Here is an 18,964-nt window from a genome sequence, read left to right on the forward strand (position 1 = left end):
TTGGAATGAAGTTAATGCTGCGAAATTGGGTGATGTGTAAAACAGCATGAAACCATAATATTCCAACATAACTCCCCAAGCTTTTTGTTTTGTTTTGCTTTCGTTTCCTTGCTCCATGTTGCACTTTTAAAACGACCCTTCAGAACAAGGACCTCCATTCTCTACTTTAATGAATGAACAAAACAAATATGCTTCCAACTATCACTCAGATATTCATTTATTTCTTCCCAGGCGCTGAAGAGAAAACAAATCTGGAGCTCATTATCCTCGTTGGCACTGCAGTGATTGCCATGTTCTTCTGGTTGCTTCTTGTAATCATCCTCCGGACCGTTAAGCGGGTAATGAAAAAATTCTTATACTGTCCTATCAGCTCTGGTCTTGCATGACAAATGAGACCTGACTTGAGGCCTTTTGTGTTGCTTCTTTCCATTGTTCTAAAATCAACAGACACATTTTTTCACTCCATGCCATAACATTCTTGCCTGGAACCTGGGGCACAGAAATTTGTTTTTAATTGAACAGGCCCTTGCAAGAGAAAAAAATGTTTCATCTGGTTTTGTTTATTAAAAAAAAAAAGAAAAGAAAAAGTGCAAGTAATTAACAATGTTCACACTCATGATGATGTGGTGTAGGGAAATGGTAACCTGGCATTTCTGGGAACTAATGAAACATTACAAAGTGATAAAATGGCACTCTGCCATTGCCAGAAAAGAAATCTGTGCAACTTCAACTAATGCCATTTTCCAGGCCAACGGAGGGGATATGAAGACTGGCTACTTGTCAATCATCATGGATCCGGATGAAGTCCCTATAGACGAGCACTGCGAACGGCTCCCATATGATGCCAGCAAGTGGGAGTTTCCCAGAGACCGGCTAAAGCTAGGTGTGTCTTCATTGCATGAGCCACCTAGTGACACTGCAGCCAGCCCAGTGATTGTGGATGTTTCAGGTCCTGGCTTGCCATAGGGTTGCCCTGCTGCAGGATTCTTGGGCACTCTGTGTTCCCATAGGATATGATGTATCCTTTCTACATTTTAAGTCCTCTGTTAATTTCTGATACATGAATTCAGTTTGACATTGCTTTTTGTTCTGCATCTTTTGACAACAGTGCCAAGCACATATGTTTGTGTTCTCACTTCAAGGTAAACCTCTTGGGCGTGGAGCTTTTGGCCAGGTCATAGAAGCAGATGCATTTGGGATTGACAAAACTGCTACCTGCAAAACAGTGGCTGTCAAAATGCTGAAAGGTAAAAAAAATTACTAAAACTTCACCTTGAATACACAACATAAGGATAATTGTCAACACTATAACCAGCAGACAGAAAAAAAATCAAAATGTTTGTAGCAGTGGTTATACAAGTTTAGCTTAACAATTTTTATCATGTAGCAATGATTAGGTGAAGTACATGCCTTTCCCTCATCAATAACTGGAGTACTGCGATTGTGGTTTCCTAGCCATTGCTTTATAGTTGTTTTCGGGTTCAGAAGATAAAGTTGCTCCTGCAATCAATTTTGTTTCCATTTTTGCCTTATGCATCTTGAAAGGGAGCTTTCTGCAAGTCCCAAGACAATGGCTTAGGCATGCTCCAAAATGAGTTGTAGTTTAGAATAGCTTTCTCCTCACTTTAAATCATATTATACTACCTCACATTTGCCACCAAAATGTTGAAATGTGCGGCTCTCAGACACATTATTCCTGAAGAAGACATAACTGGGACAGCAAAATGGATCTGCCAGCACCTGGAGGCTGTATTCCACCCTGTGCTGTACTGGAAGAAGGGTGAGAAAGACAAAGGATTTCCGATGGTACAGCATGAGCAGCCACAAGTGAAAGCAAGAGCTGTTGCAGACTCATTGCAATAGAATGAACACGCAGTACTGTCAATAAAAATTGGAAAGCCCTGTCCCTCCAGCTTCCCGGTGCTCAGGCAACCACCAGACAGCTGCCTCCTCTGCCCCTCTCTCCCCACTCTGTCAGCATTTTCCTCTTCCCCTTCTGTATGTGGCGATGAGGACACCAGCCATGTCTCCAGGCTTTTGGCAAGGCTACAGTGTCAGGCATGTTTGGCCCTGGCTCTCTCTCTCCAGTCTGTGTTCCCACTGGACCCTTAGCAGGGACCCCATCAGCAACTGTGGGACCGTGTTTCTGTGCAGGTCAAACAGCAGAGTACAAACTGCTCCAAAGGTCTGTAGGAAAAAAGATGTTTGCTAACCTGGATTGTTTGTGTCCCCGTTCTTATGTACTGACCTTGGCAAGCTTTGGGAAATGTTTAAAAGCAGAGCGAACCTAACTTATCAGGTGCGTGCCTAGCTTTCATCAGTATCTTGCGGCTTCTCACTGGATGGGCTGAATAAATAGCAGAAGACAATGAGGAGGAGGGGGAAACATTTCTGTCTGTGATGCTACTGATCTGGGTTGTTTTACTCTGCAGAAGGGGCAACCCATAGTGAGCATAGAGCACTTATGTCAGAGCTGAAGATACTCATTCATATTGGCCATCATCTCAATGTTGTCAATTTACTTGGAGCCTGCACAAAGCCAGGAGGTAAGTAATTTCTCAGTGGGTGAGAAGGTGCTAATGAAAACCCTATTTCTGCCATTTCTGCTACATAAAAAATTGAGTTTCAAAATTAAGGGTGGGAAGAAGTCCTTTAAAAAAAATCTGATATGGGTGAGCAGGACTAGAGGTGGAATAAAGGCTCAGAAGCCCTGAGTTTTACATGCAGCTCCATCCCTTAGTTCTATCATTTTGCTTTTCTGTACTTCAGATCCATCTTTACACCCCACATGTAACAGATTTTGGAGCTGAGTCTAATAACAGATTTAGCAAGTTGCTCTTACTCCTGTTACCAGCTCCACTGTATCTTCAAGTTGTGACTTCCCCTCTCTGTCTTTGGATGGACTGTTGGTGTCTCTCTGTGTGTGTAGGAGGGGAGATTGCATTTTGGAATCCAGCTCTGGGTGGATGAACCTATATTACTTTATAATCAGGGACAGATGTTTTGTTTAGCAAATCCAGCACTACAGACTGATTTGGAAGAAATTCAGGGTACAGTAACTAAGTACTAATTTTTCAGGGAAGGTGACTTGGCGTATTGTGGGATCAGAATTTAATTTGTAAAGTTCCATAACAGAAGTCAGTTGTTGAGGGAAATATAATACATAAATATTTATTTCCTTGTTTATTCCATAATAAAATAGATATGGCCAGTATGTGGAACCTAGGATGGAAATTTATCATTGTAGCTTATGCCTATATGAAGTAAATCTGAGCACGAAAAACCACATTTAGGCTGTACATTAAGGCATCTATGCCTGAAACCAAGATTCCACTTTTAAATTTTTAGTGCTTTCACATATGAAATTAAGCCTGTGATTTTCAAAAGTACGTTTTTTTTTCTTTCCTTTTAGAGCAGAAAAATGAATAATGTCCCTGCTTTGATTAGATTTTATCTTTTTATAATTACTGGTGTTTTTAAAAATCTCTGAGTAGCAGGTTGATTCTTAAAATGTATATCTCTAGCCACAAATTATGCTATAAGATAAGGTGGGATATAAATGGTGTTTCTAAGGAATTGATTTGCATGTTGCACAGGCCCACTCATGGTGATTGTGGAATACTGCAAGTTCGGAAATCTGTCAGCTTACCTACGAAGCAAGAGAAGTGAATTTGTCTCATACAAGGTAAGAAGTCAAGGTTAACAGTAAAATGTTTGATTTGGTGGGGTTTTTCCATGCACAGTGTTTCTTTCTAGTGTGGACTGAAGTGGCAGTCCTTGGGGATGCTGAATATCTTAGTACTTCTCATGGGAATGAGGCATGGCAAAGACGTCAGAGGTCATCTAGTCTTTTCCCTGGCCCCTGCAATGTAGTTGTTTTGTTATTGTTAGCTTAAAATGTGCAAAGGAACTGGACTTCCACTATTTCCCTTGGCAGATTATTTTATACTTGGCTGTATCTTTCAGGAAGTTTTTTCTGATTATCAGCCTGAATTTTTTCCTTTCTTAGTTAAGATCCAGACCACCTTAAATAACTGTACTCCCTGTTTGGTGTATATATCTATCAGTTATACATAGGTACCTGCTATCATGTGATTATCCTTTCCACTGTCCCCTTGTCTCATTGCTATATGTTTCTTTAGCCATTAATAGCTTTGTATGATAGATGTTTCTCATGAGTTTACATTCAGCTTTCCACCTCCCAAGTCCTTTGCAAAAGGGAGCTCCATCACAGCACCCCCTTTTTGCATTCTGATTTGAAAGAAGGGGGAGGATGGAAACTGGCATTTTCAAATTCATTTCTGGGCACCTCTGAAAGGGGTCTGATTTCTGGAAAGGATTGAGAGGATTCATCCTCTCCAAGGGTGAATTGCTGGATGAACATGGCTGCAATATACCCAACATTGAGCATCACACTCAGTATGCTACCCTTTTCCACCCACAGCCAAGAGGAAAGTCTCAGGGGTATGGTCTAACTGACTGATAGACCTGAGTCTTCCTGCAGCTGCTGTGTTTAGATCAGAGCTTCTTCATGCTGCTTGCCGGTTTCCCCGGGGGGTTTTTTTCTTCATCCTTGGAGACATTGTTTACTATTTTATATTGGCAAAGGCAACTTGTTGCATCTTCTTGTGGGGTAAAAAGATAAACTAATATCTGAGAGGCCTTGAAGGAAGAGACAGGATTTCATGAGGTTGCTGACCCTTGCTTACACAAGAGTGGAAATGGGAATTGGCAATGCTAAAAACCAGCTCTGCCAGGGAAAGAAACAAATCACCAAACCAAAGCAGGAGTAAATGGATATGTGATGGAGGAAGCCTGTGGGGTTGGAATCCTCCCTAGAAGCATTCAGTGGCTTAAGGGAAGAAGGAAATAAATCAAATTTTGATGGTTGCTAGAGTTTTGGCCAAAGTACAAGTTTAGTTATAAAGGTCTTTGCAGCTGTGGGAGGTAAAACTGTAGCAGTACGGAGAGGCTGGAGTGTATGAGAGGGAGTTCAGCAGTACCCATCTATGAATGCTTCACAAGACTGAGGAGGCCAGGTCCTCAGTGTGCGTTTATTCTCTGGCATGTGGAGATGTTGCTGGAGTCTGTCTGGGAGGATGTGAAAGCAGGCAAAAGTTGTGCTATAGAGTGGCAGAGGGTGCTCGAGCTGGTGAACCTGCGTGGCCACAGGTTGGGTTTTGCTGGTACTGTCACTGCACCAGCCAGGTGCCCCAACTAGAGCTACCTTGGAGCACATCAGCTGATCAAGTCAGCACTGAGTTGTCCTCCTCACCCTCAGTGGTGACCTTGGCACAGACCAAGCTTCTGGCATGCTTTCAGCTTCTGGTTTTTCTCACCCTTCCCTCATATTTCTAGACCAAATGTGCCAGGTTTCGGCAGGGGAAAGAGAGCTCCATTGGTGACGTATCTGCAGACCTGAAGAGACGGCTGGACAGCATCACAAGCAGCCAGAGCTCAGCTAGCTCTGGCTTTGTGGAGGAGCGGTCCCTGAGTGATGTGGAAGAGGAGGATGGTAGGATATGTCTTCTCCTGGTGTTGGAACAGGTGTCATTGGTGGGGCTGATGAGGGGCATTGGGAACTGTGATTTCTGAAGCTCCCTCAAAGCTGCATGCAGGGTATTTTCTGGATGACTCAAGTTCCTGAGCTATGGCTTATCTAGATCAGCATCCCAAAACCCTCGGCCTAAACCCAGATAATGTCCTGTCAGAAAAGGGTGCATTTTTAGTACACTACATTTTGGCAATATGTCTGTTTAATGTCTCAGTGCCTTCAGGGAAAATTGCAGAGCACAAACTTTGAAGGCAATGCAGAGAGGGATGCACCAGTATGCTAACAGAATTTTCTCAGTGTTTATGGAAAAGTTAAATACTGTGAAATGCTATCTGCTTCACTGCTTATTAGCAGAAAGTTTGCTTTTGCCTTCCCTGGGCACAGGTGCTCTGTCAGAAACAGGAAACCTGAATTATCCACTCATTCAAAGCCTCCCTGTATGTACCCTCTGCAGTGATTTCACTGATGCATTTGCCGTGTCCTCCTATGGCAGAGGTAGCACAAAGTGCTTGGTGCTGCCAATTCAAGAAGCTGCTAATTTTATCTAGGGAAGGGATCAGACTAATTAGAAGAAAGATTGTAGCTCTACTGCCTGTACCTCGACTATTACTAAAAATCATTTAATGCAAATAAAAACATTAGTATGTAAACAGGGAGGATGATCTTGCAATTTCAGTGTGATCTAACAGGTAATGTCAGACATGTATTTTACACATTTCAACACCATTTTGATCCCTTTTAATACTCTCTGGTGTAAACATTGACTCTCATCTGGGATGTTGTAAGAACTATGCAGCAGCTCTTAGAATGAGTAGTTTAGCCACCCATGTTGTAGTTCTTGGTAGATTTCTTCTTAAAATTCAGAGCTCAGCGAAGTCATAGAGTTGTTTATTTCAGCAGGAACTAAATGCCTAGATATGCTTGAATATTTGAGTACATTATTCCTCCAGGTCACTAGAGTATGAAGTTAGGATTCTTCTACCCTAAATTTTGGACTTTTTGCCAAATTCGAGTCTTTCTCCCCATGGCATATACTTTCCCTGTAAGGATGAGGAAAACCCTCTCACTGGTTTCCAATTTCATCTACTGAAACTGCAGCAAGCTTTACTACCCTAGGAACTTGTGAGCTGAGTTTTGGTAGTTTTTCTTTTGGGATTATTTTGCAAATCTTTCCACTGGGAACTCTGGAAATTAAAAAGGAGGCCTAGGATACAACCCATCATCTTGAAGTTTATTTTACACAAGACTAGCTTGGTGTAAAGCAGGTTGTTGGGGTTAATTATATAGCCAAAAAAAGGGTTTAGTTTGCTCTTCCAGTTCAATGTGGCATAAGATTAAGATGGACTTTTACCTAACAAGCAGTTATAGGTAAAATCAGTGACAAAGGGCATGTTTGACTGTTGTCTGATTCTTTGCAGCTGGTTCTGAAGACCTTTGCAAGAACCCTTTGACCATGGAGGACCTCATCTGTTACAGCTTCCAGGTGGCAAGGGGGATGGAGTTCTTGGCTTCACGCAAAGTAAGGAACTTCTCAGGAAGAGTGGCATGTTATTTATTTGACTGTAGGAAGTAGTGCTGTAGGTCTATAAAAGGAAACAACATGTGCATCTTTGGACTAGCAGTCACCCACAACAGTTTCTTTTTTCTGTAAGACATACTCAAATCATTAATACTACAGAGTGAAACAGCCTATGCAGTTATTGACACAAATGTTAGTGATCTCTATAAGGTTTATGGGCCAGCAGTTCACAGAAGAATGGTTAAATAGTTGGAGGAGGGGAGCTGACTTACATGGATGATTAAAGGAATTAGGGGCAAATCCCTGATAACCGAAGCTAAATTAAAGAGGCTTGTTCTGAGGAGGTTGTCTTTACCTTGTGCAGTGGAACTGGAAGGGCAATGTGAGGAGAGATCATGCTTACCTATGAAACTTCTCGGAGAGTCTCTGGTGTCTGAAGACACCCTGGCATTCAACAGCACCTTACCTGAATTTTGGACTTCTAGAAGTGCTTTTTCTGTGGTTTCAGCTCAAATATGTAGGGCCTGTGTTTCAAAGGATGCCAGTTCCAGCAAGAGTGAGGAATTGCTTGCAGTTGTATAGAAACAAAAAATACTTAGAAATCACAGAATTACAGAATATGCAGAGTTTGAAGGGACCCACAAGGATTGTTGAGTCCAACTTCTGACCATGCAAAGGATCATCTCAAGAGTAACATCATGTGCCTGAGAGTATCACCCAAACACTTCTTGAACTGTGTCAGGCTTGGTGCTGTGACCCATTACCTGGAGAGTCTGTTCCAGTGCCCAACCGCCCTCTAGGTGAAGAACCTTTTTCTAATATCTAACCTAAATAGGAAAAGAAAATAGAAGTGGGGAAAATAGAGTGCAGCCTAGGTATTCAAGAGTAGATTTCAGTCTTTTTCTAAAAACATGCTTTTGACTAGCTTTCATACATTCTGACTGATGTGCTTATGTAAAAATGCCTCTTTTCAGAATCTGCATTTTTATTCCCTTTTAGAAGCAAATCTGCAGCCTCTTTCAGAGCCTGACTCTTTTACTTCAAGCTATTGAGGCTTGTGTTTTGAAGTCTTTGGGTTGTTGACTAAGCTGTTATGCTTAGGTAGAGATGTGGCCTTCTTTCTCTGTAGTCAGGATTAGTTTGCATTGGAATCACGTTGGCATTTTAGTTTGGTGTTTTTCAGAGAAATAGTGGAGTACACAGATTTGAGTGAACTTAAGTAAATCTCAAGGTAATCAGATCTTAACCTGTTTTGTGTCACCTTCTTCAGATAATTAATTAGACAACTTCAAAGGCCCTCTCTGCATGGTGGATAAACAGATGTATGTTTGGACTTGGAAATACAAGTCTCCATGAGCCAAATCAGTTGTGACCATCAAAAAAGCACTTAACATCAGCAAGGGTTGATGCTGATGTTTCTTTTTCTTAAAAGGTTTTAAGAATTATCTGGCCTTTGAGGGTAGAAGAGCACATATGTGAAAGAGATCAGCGTGTGGACAGAGCTGTGACAACAGACAGCATATGAAGTTGTTTACTTCTCTTTGCAGTGCATCCACAGGGACCTGGCTGCTCGTAATATCCTCTTGTCAGACAATAATGTGGTCAAAATCTGTGATTTTGGCTTGGCTCGAGACATCTACAAAGACCCAGATTACGTCAGGAAAGGAGATGTAAGTTTCAGACTCTCTGTTTTATAGAGAATTTATATTCAGGACTATTCAGAATTCAGGACTTTTTTTCCTGCATTTCCCTTGAAGGGGTTTATGGAAACTCAGTGTTTTGCTAAATTGTGATACATTTTTGTTTATGAAAATGCTTTCAGGCCAGACTACCCCTAAAATGGATGGCACCAGAAACCATTTTTGATAGAGTGTATACCATTCAGAGTGATGTGTGGTCCTTTGGAGTTCTGCTGTGGGAAATATTTTCATTAGGTGAGTCACTTTGATTTTACTGAGCCATCTTTAAACAATAGAGTCTGAAGGAAACAGTCAAAGTGTTCTTGGATCCTCTTTAGCGTTTTCTTTTTACTTCTTGAAAAATTCGTGTTTATTTTCTCCATTGAAATAAAATACTCAGATTTTCTTTAAAATGTAAATGTAGGAATATGGTTGAAATGCTTCTTCATTCAATTTCAGTATGTGATGATGTGCCTCATTTACTCAATCAGTTGCTGTTTTCATCATAAATATAAGTTGTTTCTACATCCAAATATACTGAATTGTCTTATTAACACAGGCCATAGCAAATTTTTTGTTTGAAAATTAATCCCCAAATTTATGAGTCTAGTGCATTAAAATTACCATTGCTTTCATTTTAGGTGCATCACCATACCCTGGAGTGAAAATCGATGAGGAATTTTGCAGAAGACTTAAAGAAGGAACAAGAATGAGAGCACCAGATTACACAACACCAGAAATGTGAGGCACTGTTCTTCCAGTTACCGACATTTACCCCACAATAACAGCAGGTGTCAGAGCAAGCAAAAGATGATGTTTTCTTTACGCTGATATTTTAATTGGTTTCATCCTTCTAGGTACCAGACAATGCTGGATTGCTGGCATGGAGATCCTAAACAGAGACCAACTTTTTCAGAGCTGGTGGAGCACCTGGGAAATTTACTGCAAGCCAATGTCCGTCAGGTAATGAACTGTACTCTCTGGTTGCTAAAACCACCAGCTGAACCCCTGCTGTCCTGCCAGCCACGACAGCATCCTGTAGTTGGGTACTGTCTGCTGAAGCTGTCAGGGAGCCTGGTCATCTTCCACTACTACCATTACTGACCAGCAGTTAGGTCTATGACTTGTGGGGTAAGGGTCTCAGAGGTTGTGTTGTGGTAACCAAAAGCCGTCCTGTCCTGCCAGCAAGGGCTTCCCCATGACATCACTGCTGTCCTACCAGGACACTGTTGGTACCAGCTCAATTCCCGACTCTACTGCTGATTTCTCTGCATACTGCAGACACATTTCAGCAGGTAGCTCCTTTTGCTCTTACTGTGCCAAAGATGGATCTTAGTGTATGTGAGGGTGTGGGTTGCAACACTTTTAATGATACTGGAAAACAAGGATACAGGAATTTCACTGCCTGTGAGTAACTCCATGCAAATTACTATATTAAGATTCATTCTGGGTGTAGGCATTGCTGTAAGAGAGCCCACTGTCACCAAATAGGGTACATGGGCTTCCCTACCAAGTTCTCCACCTTGCAGCTTCCTCTTCATTTACTTTGGAAGTGGACAAGGCTGGGGTAATAGATGTGAACGTACAGGATGAAGGAGGCTGGATTTGGCCACGTGCTCCCCTATTAGACAACTTCTCCCTTTCTAACCTATTGGTGATCATAGGAATTACCTGCCCTTCCAATCTATCAGATTCATGTTCTTTGTGGCATTGGGATTCAAACATTACTATAATCTATATTTTTTTCAAAGACATCAATATAAAGTTCTGTTTGTACATTATGTTACAGTGTATCATATAGAAACCTATTATTTTTAAATTTAAAATTACTTGGAAGTGGTTCTTAATGTTTCCTTCTTTTAATGTAGCTGCTCCTGCAAAGGTGGTATAATAATCATAGTTTAATAAAGCAACCAGGGTAGCACTGTTGACCTGATGCATTCTCTACATATGTGCATGTAGCTGTTTATGTTTGTGTGTCTCTGTAGCCTATTGAATTTTTGTATCTTTTCACTGCATTCTACAGGATGGTAAAGACTACGTTGTCCTTCCTTTGTCAGTAGCACTGAATATGGAAGAGGACTCGGGTCTCTCTCTCCCAACTTCACCTGCTTCCTGTAGGGAGGAAGAGGAAGTCTGTGATCCTAAATTCCATTATGACAACACAGCAGGAATTAGGTATTTTATATGGTGGACATCCTACTGGGGCCTCTGGGCAGGATTTGTTCATGCTGGGGGCAGGGAAAATGAAAGGAAGAGACTTCAGCTGCTTGGTCCGTATTTAGCCTTCTCCATAGGGATAAGAGAATCTGTAGAGTTTTCGTAGACAAAAGCTAGTTTCTTACCTCCCCAAATGCTAGTGGCTCTTTTATTTATTCTTAATTTTGCTACTCTTTTAAGATTTGGTATTCTCATTCAAAAAAGATAAACCAAAACCCACAAAAACATTTGTTGTTTGTTTTTTTAAGAACCAGACCACATAAAAGGTTTTACTGGTCCAATTCAGTTGTGTTCACATTCTTGTGTTACAGCTCCCTAGAATATTAGTGATGATAGATCTGTCATTCATAACCTTTCTATCATTATGTCTCCCAAAGTGAAATTTGGGTAAATAGGTCATGAATTTATAGCCAAGGGTAACATAGCATAACTAGGGTTTTGTCCACTGCTTGCTTCTGGTGGGCTGTTCAGGCATTCACAATGAAGCAATAGTGGTAGATGCTGTTTCGTATCATGGCAGAAGTGACTTCCCCAGTAAGGAGTTTTTACTAATGCACTTAAGGGCCTTCTGTTGTATCCTTTAAGGACCTCAGGTATAGGGTGTAAAGGAGAAAGGTATTTTCTCATCCAGTTCTGCATAATATCAAATTCAGCCACTTACATGCTGGGAGCCCTGGATTGCTTAATAAAATCTCAGAAGAAGGATAGAAGGAAATGGATTCAACCATCATGGCAGAGATGGACTCTCTGAGCACATTTCATGTGGTTTCCATGAAATGGAGCCCTCTCCCTGGCTGCTTGTATTATACTCCCCAAAGACAAATTTCCAAATGATTTTGGGTATGCAGGATGACATTTCTGTGTGGTCCCAGGAAAGACTAGGTAGGGCACACTGCATTTCAAACTCCAATTGAACTTACAGTCCTACAGCTGAACTCTCAACCTTGTGTTTTAGTAGTGGGACAGTTGAAACTATAAATACTTAAGACAAACCCCCATGATTTAACACTGAAAATATCGCACTTATTTTCCACTTCTAACACTTCCTATATGGTTTTTCCTGGTCCCCATTTCCTGTTATGATCAGAAGTAAAATCACCCTGTCAACCTTTTAAGGAGACTTTGAATCTGTATTCTCCTGTCTTACAGTGAAACAGGGTTGTGAAAGCACTAGTGGAAATCATACTGGAAGAGGCAAAGTGGGAAGGTTAAATCATGTTTAGGGGCTTTATTCTTCTGTTCTGGTGGCTGAGAATGGTTTTATAGACATGGATCTTACTGTACAAATATTTGAAAAGATTGATCTGTTCAGAAATGTCTTTTTCAATCTTCACAAATTACTAACTGTGAGGAAAGCCTGATTAATACAATCTCTAAAGCAAAGCTAGAGGAGAAAAGCAAGCACAGGGAAAACATGGAGAATACATAAAGAATGTTTAGATTGCTGATGTAAATTAAAATCAGTAGGACTTCCTAACATCTGTTGTATTTGGCTTAGAAAATAGGTTTGCAATTTCTGAACCTTAAAAGATTGTCATTAAAAAGTTAGGTGAGGTATAGAAGATTTAGAGTAAAGTGTAAAGATAATGCCAAGTTTTAGAAAGAACAGAAAATGTGTAATTCTTAAATCAGTTTAAATTAAATCCTAGGAACGATCATATAAATAATTGTAAAAGTCTATAGGAAAATAAATTAACTAAGAATGGCCATCATGGATTTGTCAAGAACAAATGAGCTCAAACCAATCTAAGTTTCATTTTTAGGGAGAATAATTGGTCCAGAGGATAGCAGAGAAGATGGATTTTGATTTCCTGTTGGACATGTTTGGCCTTTTTTAAATGGGACAGTGTATTACAAAATGCAAACACATGTCAGGAAATACTGTCAGGACATCAGCTGAGCTCTCACTGCCACTGGACAGGAGTCATACTCCATGCATGGCCTGTCTCTGCACACTACTTCTGGTACTGTTTGTGCAGTCATTTGGCTTAAGCAGGAGGATCTCATTCATTGTAGCTCTGTAGGCTGACTCTTGTCTGGGCTGAGCAGAGGCAGTATTGCCATACCTGGGAGATGATTCAGATCACGAGGCTGGGATTCTCAGTCCTCACCACCCTGGTAACTGCAGTCCTGTCTATCCAGCTCTGGCCTGTGTGGACATTTAAATGCAAGAACGTAGGGAGCTTTCAAACTTAGAAGGCAAGCTGTGCAATGAGCTTCTCATCATTCAAAGTCAGGTTGTCCAGGAAGGGAAGAAAGTAGACTAGATTGTCCATTAGATGTTTTTGGTCCTGGTAGCATTGGATAGGAAGTAGATTAGATACCACTGCAGAGCAACAGGAGCACAAGACATGGCCAGTGCAGAAATAGTTGGTTTTGTTAAGTGTAGGAAGAGAAAATAGAGAGGGAACATAGTAACAGTTTTCAGTATATGAAAACTTGCTCCAAAGAGGGTGCTGTGTCACCAGCATTGGAACAAATTTTATTTGCAGCAAGTACTTGGGTTTGATATTTCACAACTGTTCTAAAGTGTGAGCACCTGAGCAGGCTGCACATGGAACTTGTAAGATCCCCACCAGTTTAAGTAAATGTCCCTTGGAGATAGGCAGGACTCAGCATAGCTAGACTCAAAGGTGGAAGATGTGATGAATGATGCTCTTAATTTCCTTCCTCTTTGCCCTTCAGTGGATGCAGGTTACTTTTCTAATTCTATGGTTTTCCGTTCATTAGCTGTTAAGAACATCAATTTATCCTGTTTAACAGTCCTGTTTAACTGAAACGACATCCATTTTATTCTGTATTTACTTAGGCAGAAAGCTGAGGGTAGCTGTTTTGTTTGCTGTATTAGTACCTCCATGAAAGTCAATTTTATCTTTTTTGTCCAATATTTTTTATGGATGTCATCCTGAGCAGTGGGCTTCCTTTGGAGAAGCACTCCCTGTCCTGATCCCCACGGTTTAAGGGCAGTAGTCTGCTGAGTCTGCTGTTGTTGTCCTAGGTCCAGCCAGGGGTCTCAGAAGTGCAGTCCAAAGAAAGAGACACTTGTCTGTGCTCCAAGCTCCTCTGTTTATTATACTTCTAAGCAAACCTTGCAGGAAGTGAAGCCCTTCAGTGTAACTGAGGAAAGCAACTGTTTTCTCAAACCCATTTCTTAGAATTTGCTCAGAGATTCAGATTGCCAGAGCAAAAGGTCAAAAACATGCCACTTTCTAGGTTGTTCAACTTTTTCAATAAATGGATATTTGAAGATTTGCATAATATGTTTTGACAAAAGGATTAACTTCTCTGAAGAGAGATAAAAGGATTCTGATATCATTGTGCTGTTTACAGCCAAGTTGTGGATAGTGGTCACAAAACTTTTTTTGTTTTCTTTGCAGTCAGTACCGACAAGGTAGCAAGAGAAAAAGCCGCCCCGTGAGTGTAAAAACATTTGAAGATGTCCCATTGGTAACCACTGCAAAAGCTGTTCAGGAGGTGAGTTTGTACATGTTTTCCTTCTGTTGATATCTTTTTTCATGTTTTTAATCACTTTCCATTTAATGCATTTCTAACACCTCTGCAGGAAAACCAGACAGATAGTGGGATGGTTCTTGCATCTGAAGAGCTGAAGACATTGGAAGAGAATGAAAAACAAGTGAAAATACCCTTTAGGTAAGGCTTGGGCTACATATAGGATTGAATAGGACCTATTACCTACAGTATGTCAGAAAACTGATTGGTTTGCTTCGAACACAAGGTCTTTTAATGTTTTTTTTTTTAAATAGAAAGCAAAACTGTGCACTGTATGCTTGGTCATCTACATTTGGTACCAGGAGAGGTAATACAGCTGTTGCAGGTATCAGTCAGCACCCAGAAAAGTCTCGCTGACAAGCACTCCTCAAAGGTACTCTACTGGTGCACACAATTGAACCATATTTGCGAGGACCTGTCTGAACTGACAGAGCTCCTTTTTTGCTTGCTTTTCCTTTCTTTTTTTTTTTAATTTTTTTTTTAATAGCTGACTCTTGAGTTCACAGGATGTACCTGGATGTATTTTCAGAGTATTGTACAGGAGTTTCATTGTGCAGTTACAGGAAGCATGGTGGCATTCATGGAGCTGAAACATCACGTATGCTCTCTGAAACCTTCTCAGGAGTTAACTTTTTTCCAGGATAACTTTAGTGTGGACAAAGATACTGCAATTACAATTGCACCACAGCCTCTAAAAGTTTTCTCTCCATTTCATCTGTGGTTGCAATCTATCCCTTGTATTGTTTTAAAATTAAACATCTTTTTCATGTGTTACTGAAGTTAGGACATATGAAAAGGTCTCTCCTTATAATCAAATGGATATTTGAAAAGGCTTGAAGCCAGTTTTGCTAAGCACAGCATTTTGCTTTGGTTGTTCCTATGATGGAAAGCAGCTGCCATTTGGAATCACCCACCTGCCCTTCAGAAGACAGTCTTCACAGCTCTCTCAATCCTGTTTCTGCTTGCTTTTTGCAGCATGCTGCTGCCCAGCAAGAGTAATGAATCCGTCATGTCCGAAGCCTCCAATCAGACAAGCGGGTACCAGTCAGGATACCACTCAGATGACATGGACACCACGGTGTACTCCAGCGAAGAGACTGAACTCTTGTGTGCACGGGAGGCCTCGCCCCCACTCTGCCGTGCTCATGGCCTTGCCTACGATGGCCCTGCACCCCTCGCCCCCTCACCACTCTAGGGGGAACCTGGCAGCTCCAGGGCCCTCTGGGATGTGCCTTCACTGCCTGGCCTGATGGTGTTCAGGTTTTTTGTATAGAAAGATGGCATCCATGGGACTAAGAAAAGACATTTATTTTCCCTGAAGAGGATGCAGAAGTATCTGGCAGCAAAACTGTGCCATGCCAGGCTGCGGGTTCTTTCCTCAAGAGACTCTGGTGCCCAAGGGTGCAAAGCCCCAGCCAAAACGTGTGTGTTGGGCCAACCCTGTGGCAGAGGCAGATCCTGGTGATATGTTGATCATCTGCCTGATGCTGGCAGCATCGTGGCATTCAAGTTAACTGTTTCTATTTGTACGAAATAATGGCACAGTCCTGCCTTTGTTTTTTGTTTGGTTTTTTGGTTTGTTTGTGGGTTTTTTTGTTTTTCCCCTTGTGGCTGGACTCCAGGAAGGAAACACCGTGGCAGTGGCCTCTTGTTTCTCAGAGTTATTCCTTGCTTGTACCTTCTCAAACAAAAAAAGGAACCTCCAGCTCAAGGCTCTGGCACCCACTGATGGCCTGAGACTAAACATTGGCTGGGCTAAATATAGTTTGGGATGGTGGTCTCTGTCCTTGGCAGAGGAAAAATGTTGCTGTACAAGTCCTCATGAGCTGCATTTGCTTGCAAGACTTGCATGGTGAAGTTGGTTGGTAGACAGAAAGCAGAGCATTGAGGCAAGTGATGGAACATGAGTGGCAGGGCCATGCCTCACCTGTGAAGATGGCTCTGCCCCCTGATATCCCTAGCACCCTTGACACATGCCAGATTCCCACCTGCTTCTGAGCTAGCCTGAAACTGCTGCAGAAAATACTCCCCTTCCCCCAGATCACTAGCTGGGCAGCCTCTGCAACAGGTAGAAAAGACGATGTAATCTACCTTAGGACCACAGGAAGCTCTCGTTCTGGTGTGGCCTCCTAAGGGCACCATACCTTCTCATCTCATCCCCTCTTCCTCAGATTTAGGTCTGATTCTTTCTCTTTGCAAACTCTGTTTGCAATGGCAGAGATAGCATTTTACGTAGCCTTGGGAATCCGTGACTGGTTTCATGGAGGCTTTGATATTCTCCAAGTGGTGAAATTGTGCCTAATTGTTGGACAACTTCTTACCTGTGCTCTTGTAGTCCCAGAACTTTATTGATAGATATAATGCAGACTACAAGATTTTAAAATGTAAAGCTATTTCTACTGAGGTTTTTTTTGTATTTTTATAAGTATTTTTTGTTTGTACTTACTATAATGTCAGATGCTGGGAACTACAAATGCAAGGCATATACAGTATTTATAGCCTCTTTATGTAGAAATAAATGTAATATATTAAAATATAAATATATATTATATAACTTATATTGTGCTATTCACATTTTGTGTCAGTGTTCTGTAGCACTGCAAAGGTCACAAAATTCTTCAACACTTAAAACTTTTCAATTTATTAAAAGGGACTGGAAATTTAGAGTTGGGGGCCACATTAAACATGTTTCCTTTTCTTATATAATTTCTATTGATGGGAAAGATTACAAAGTACTACTTATTTCAAGTGCCATTTAGCAAATCTACTTTTTATACCATCATCCAGGTCTAGGAACATTTCAGTGGGTGTGTGTAGTAAAGAAACTTCAGTGACTTTTAGCAGTTGGCTAAATATCTTTAGGGAAACGGTCAGAGTAATAGACTGCTTGTACAGGCTGAATCTACTCTAAAAGGGTTTATTATGTTCAATCAGGAAATGGTTGATCTAATTGTATTGTGGATTTTGCCTGGGGAGTGGCAGTTTCCCTTAAAGCCTTATTCATCTTTTCCCATTTTTTTTCCTTCCAGCTCACTTCTTACAGCTTCTCTGCTCTTCTGCAATGAGGTCCTCCTTTATTTTAAATCTGTACTTAAAGCTCTCACCTTTTCACTCTGTTGTTCACCTTTTGACTTTCTTGTCTGCACTGTCTTTGTTCTCAGTGCAAGTTTGTTCATTGTTGGGGTATTCAGACTCAAAGAAATGTAACAGCTTATGTTAAAGTGCAAGGGAAGTTAAGCCACAAACTGCAGACTTTAATCCATCTTTTCTTTATTGCAGTTTGAAATGAGACCTTCATAGGCTACTGCATAGTGAGAACAGTTGTCTGGGTGGCGGGAGATCTCACTGCTAAACTCTTCTCAGGTTGAACATGGAATACCTTCTACACACGATGTGCATTCCCCAAAGAACAAGGCTATGGGATGAGAAGCTTTAAATGTTTCTCCATTTCTTCCCCTAAATCTGAAGCTTCTTACAGACAGGAAATCAGGAGCGGGGAGGTCAGGTAGAAAAAAGGGAAAAAAGGGAGAGGCTTCCTAGGACTTCTCTAAGGGCTTCTAGGAAGGACTTGTATTTTCATATATATATTTGTGTTATGGGTTCACCTAGGTCATTTTTCTTGCTTCCCAGTCAACAGTCTAGCCAGTAGAGTATGCTCAACAGACAATGCTACCATCTTTAACAACCCTCCTCCGCAACAGTCTTCAATATCATTAATGAAACTGCTCTTCTATGTATTATTATTATACAATGGACATAAAATACTGACACTCGCAGAACCTTGATGAGCCACATATTGGAGAGTCCTGTCACTGAGGTGGAGATGGAGATCTGTCCTTGATATCCATCTGCCCTAAACCTGGACTCCCCAAAGTTTGGGATGTTCATTTCTTCTAGTTTTGTTTCCTCTCCAGCTTGGTGTAACGCAGGATACGTGCCACATACATGCAGTCAAGATGCTTCTCTGTGTGTTTGCAGTACCTCTAAAACAGCCATCCACTGTAATGCAGACTGATGAAGTTGCAAGATAGCCATTTCAGATAGTGAATTCTCACTTACAATCCTTGTCAGTCAATGAAACTCTATGGGTCCAAAAAATTTTAAACATGCCTGGAAAATGTGGGAAGTAACACACACCTGCTGTAGGAAAGAAAATCAGCTTCTTAACCCAAAAAACAACCCCAACCATATATTCAGTGTCAGGAGCAAGCAAAGGGCCTATAAATGTGTTAACTTATTTGGCATCCAGTAACAGGGTTAGATCATGGCTAGTACATCCTTTAAAACACCTGGACTTTTTGTTGTAGTCTGAATACAGCACATTCAGCTAAATCCCTAGTCATGCCACATCTGTCTTTGAGATGCTTTAAATTCCAAAAAGGATATTTTCAATGAAACAACAGACGTATAGGTCACAGATTTGCAAATGCCTTGCAAACTAGTCCCAGCTTTATCTGCATTCCACAGCCATGCAGCGAAGTG

At 41.2% G+C, this 18,964-nt stretch overlaps 1 protein-coding gene across 1 annotated transcript in view; it reads left to right on the forward strand.

Annotated features, from left to right (window-relative positions):
• The window catches only part of KDR (kinase insert domain receptor), a 31,476-nt gene extending 14,065 nt beyond the window's left edge, over positions 1-17,411 (forward strand). Inside the window, exons 16-30 of the mRNA XM_071556476.1 lie at positions 232-338; positions 748-883; positions 1,143-1,247; positions 2,433-2,546; positions 3,597-3,685; positions 5,359-5,515; positions 6,973-7,073; positions 8,621-8,743; positions 8,896-9,007; positions 9,394-9,493; positions 9,610-9,715; positions 10,779-10,930; positions 14,350-14,446; positions 14,535-14,623; positions 15,458-17,411. Coding sequence (XP_071412577.1) covers positions 232-338; positions 748-883; positions 1,143-1,247; positions 2,433-2,546; positions 3,597-3,685; positions 5,359-5,515; positions 6,973-7,073; positions 8,621-8,743; positions 8,896-9,007; positions 9,394-9,493; positions 9,610-9,715; positions 10,779-10,930; positions 14,350-14,446; positions 14,535-14,623; positions 15,458-15,677 — 1,808 coding nt within the window. The 3' untranslated portion in view covers positions 15,678-17,411. The remainder of the gene's footprint in view (positions 1-231; positions 339-747; positions 884-1,142; positions 1,248-2,432; positions 2,547-3,596; positions 3,686-5,358; positions 5,516-6,972; positions 7,074-8,620; positions 8,744-8,895; positions 9,008-9,393; positions 9,494-9,609; positions 9,716-10,778; positions 10,931-14,349; positions 14,447-14,534; positions 14,624-15,457) is intronic.
• Positions 17,412-18,964: the final 1,553 nt, after the last annotated feature.

The sequence above is a fragment of the Pithys albifrons genome, chromosome 5 (genome assembly GCF_047495875.1).
Source record: "Pithys albifrons albifrons isolate INPA30051 chromosome 5, PitAlb_v1, whole genome shotgun sequence".
Lineage (NCBI taxonomy): Eukaryota > Metazoa > Chordata > Aves > Passeriformes > Thamnophilidae > Pithys > Pithys albifrons.